This window comes from Eimeria tenella, genomic scaffold (genome assembly GCF_000499545.2).
Source record: "Eimeria tenella Houghton genomic scaffold, Eth_scaff1163, whole genome shotgun sequence".
Classification (NCBI taxonomy): domain Eukaryota; phylum Apicomplexa; class Conoidasida; order Eucoccidiorida; family Eimeriidae; genus Eimeria; species Eimeria tenella.
The window spans coordinates 1-3,233 of record NW_013543635.1 but is presented as its reverse complement, the minus strand read 5'-3'; the positions used below and the strand labels follow the sequence as shown (position 1 = coordinate 3,233).

General features: G+C 57.2%; 1 protein-coding gene across 1 annotated transcript; it reads right to left on the bottom strand.

Moving 5' to 3' along the window:
* Positions 1 to 859: 859 nt before the first annotated feature.
* On the bottom strand, positions 860 to 2,834 carry ETH_00003125 (uncharacterized protein; the record flags this gene model as incomplete). Its single annotated transcript, XM_013378913.1, has 4 exons — positions 860 to 900; positions 1,246 to 1,373; positions 2,073 to 2,270; positions 2,597 to 2,834. Coding segments are annotated over 4 exons (605 nt in total), but the record flags the coding sequence as incomplete, so codon positions are not given.
* Between the last annotated feature and the right edge of the window lie 399 nt (positions 2,835 to 3,233).

The following is a 3,233-nucleotide window of genomic DNA, read 5'->3' as shown; positions in this document are numbered from 1 at the left end:
AAAAACAAAAAGAGGAAAAAAAGCAGAAAGAAAAGGAGATACAAGGGGCCCAGAAGAAGCAAAAGGAAGTGGAAAAGGAGACAGAAAAGAAGAAAAAAGAATTAAAAAATGAAATTAATTTAATTTAATTTATTTTAATTCCACCTTATGGACTGGGGAGACTGCTGCACCAACTGGTCTTCTATTTCTGCAATCTTCTTTTGAGTGTCTCTACGCTTGCGGCCCAGCCGCCTCTCCAGCAGGCTCAGCTGCTCAGACAACAGGCCCTGCAGCAGCAGCAGCAGCAGCAGCAGCAGTACGGGTAGCAGCAGCAGCAGCGGCGGGGTTAGCAGCACCAGCAGCAGCGGCTGGGGTTTGCAGCTGCAGCTAGCAGCAGCAGCAGCGGTAGGTTTGTTAGCAGCAGCAGCAGCAGGGTTAGCAGTAGCAGCAGCAGCAAAAGCTGCTGCTAGTGGCCACAAGTTGGGCTGCAGCAGAAGCAGCAAACGAATAAATGGCTGCGGAGCAGCAACGCGACCAACACTGGCCGCAGCAGCAGCAGCAGCAACGGCGCGACAGCCCGCAGCAGCAGCGCAACAAACAGAACCAGCAGCACAGCAAGCAGCAGCAGCAGTGCAATAAAAACAGCCAGCAGCAGCAGCAGCAGCAGCAGCAGCAGCTTGCCTGGAACTTTTGGTTGAGTTCTTTTTTGAACTTGGAAGGACTGAAGTAGTCGAGAAGTGTTTGGTGCTCAGGGGAAGGCTCGAAAGCTGTGAGCAGCAGCTGCTGCACCTCTTTGAGGCCTTTTTGCATTTGCTGCTGCATCGCTTCTTTGCGGCTACGGAAGTCTCCTTTTTCTTTTTCTTCCAAAGACAAAGAAAACAACTCCAGAAGATACAAAGGCAAACTCTCCCCAGAAGCGTCCTGAGCAGCAGCAGCAGCAGCGGCAGCAACAGCAATAGCAGCAGCAATAGCAGCAGCAGCAACAGCAGCAGCAATAGCAGCAGCAGCAGCAGCTACGGGAATACCAGCAGCAGCAGCAGCAGCTGCTGCTGCTGCTGCTGCGGCTGCGGCTGCGGCTGCATTTGGGCGTTCTGCGTGTATCCAAGACAGTCTCTGCGCAGCTCATCTGAAGGCGCTTTGAATGCACAAAGGCAACCGAGACAAAAGTGGATTGAAAGTGGATTAAAATGCATCAAAAATGCATTAAAATGCATTAAAAATGAACCAAAACGCATTAAAAATGAAGTAAAAAGAACCAAGTTTCACCTTCACTGCGCGCTTTCGAACGCGCTCCAGCAGCTGCTGCTGCGTCTTCACGTCGCTTTTTTCATTTTGCAAAAACTCCCGAGCTCTTGTGCCCACCACGACAGTTTGCGAGGGACTTAGTCCGAGGCCTGAAGAATAAAACAATTTAGAGAAAGTTTCAATTCAATATCTCCATTTTCGCATTTATAATTCACTTCCAACGGTGCTGCTGCTGCTGCTGCTGCAGCGGCAGCAGCGCGCCCGGTGTGCACAGCACTGGTAGCGTCTCCGCAAGCAGCAGCAGCAGCGCTAACAGCAGGAGCACTAACAGCAGCAGCACTAGCAGCAGCAGCATTAGCAGCAGCGGCAGCACTAGCTTTAGCCACGGCAAGCCGCTACAGCAGCAACAAACCCAGCAGCTGCCGCAGCAGCAGCGCCAGCAGCAGCACGAGGATGATCACTCTAAGCAGCAGCATTCCCAGCAGCAAGAACAGCAGCAGCAGCAGCAGCAGCAGCATCCGCAGCATCCTCAGGAGCAGCAGCAGCAGCATCCTCGGCAGCCCCCTCAGCAGCCTCCCCAGCAGCCTCCTCCTCCTCCTCCCCCTCCGCAGCCCAGCAGCAGCAGCACAGCCCCCGCAGCAGCAGCAGCAGCAGCAGCAGCAGCACAGCCCCCGCAGCAGCAGCAGCAGCAGCAGCAGCAGCACAGCCCCCGCAGCAGCAGCAGCAGCAGCACAGCCCCCGCAGCAGCAGCAGCAGCAGCAGCAGCACAGCCCCCGCAGCAGCAGCAGCAGCACAGCCCCCGCAGCAGCAGCACAGCAGCAGCAGCAGCAGCAGCAGCAGCAGCAGACCCTTGGGGCTGGGCGCGAGTATGAACTCCCTGAGGGTCCAGGGCCAGTTGGCGGGGTCGTCGCTGGCCTTCTTGACGAGCAGGTAAAGGTCGTTGGGGTTGTGCTGCACATAAGAGCGAACCACCGCGCGAGTTGCTGCTGCTCCTTGCTTCGAGTCTTCCTTCAAGCCCGGAAGGTCCACGAACACCGCGTGCACCCCTGCAGCAGCAGCAGCAGCAGCAGCAGCAGCAGCAGCAGCGGGGGCGGGGGGGTGGGGCTGGGGCACGCGCGCGGGGAGCGGCAGCAGCGGCGGCGGTGCAGCGGCAGCAGCAGTTGTGCAGCAGCAGCAGCGGTGCGGCAGCAGCAGCAGCAGGAATGCAGCAGCAGTCATGCAGCAGCAATGCAGCAGCAGCGGTGATGCAGCAGCAGTCATGCGGCAGCAGTCATGCAGCAGCGGTAGCAGCAGCAGCAGCAGTCATGCAGCAGCAGCAGCAGTCATGCAGCAGCAGCAGCAGCAGCAGCAGCAGCAGCAGCAGCAGTCTAACCGTTTGGGACAGCGATTTCGACTTCGAGTTCTTCGTTGCTGATTGCTTCTCCTTGGCTGCTCATAATTTCTTTCATTTTGTTTTGCATTTCTTTTATGTCTATTTCTTCTCCCGCGAGGAAGCAAGACACTTTGTTGCTGCTGCTGCTGCTGCTGCTGCTGTTGCTGGGGCGCAGCATAATCACCACTGGCTGCCGCGTCCCCGTGTCTGTGCTGCTGTACCCAATGGGGCCCCCCATTATGTAGTCTGCATGCAGCAGCAGCAGCAAAACGTCAAATGAGTAAAGCCCGCGTGCACGCCAGCCTGCTGCTGCGGCTGCTGCTGTTGCTGCTGCTGCTCCTTCTGCTGCTGCTGCTGCTGTTCGGAGAAAGCTATAGGCTGCCAGAGGCGCAGACAGAACTGGGTTTGCATCCCACGCTACCTCTGCTGCTACTGCTGCTGCTCTAAACATGCAGCAGCAACAGCAGCAGAATCACAGTGTGAAGCAGCAGCAGAGTAGTGCAAGCAGCAGCAGCAGCAGCGGCGAGAGCCGCGAAGCGCCGACCAGCAGCAGCGGCGACAGCAGCACCCCCACAAACCGCAGCAGCAGCACACAGCAGCATCAGCACACATCAGCAGCACCAGCAGCAGCAGCAGC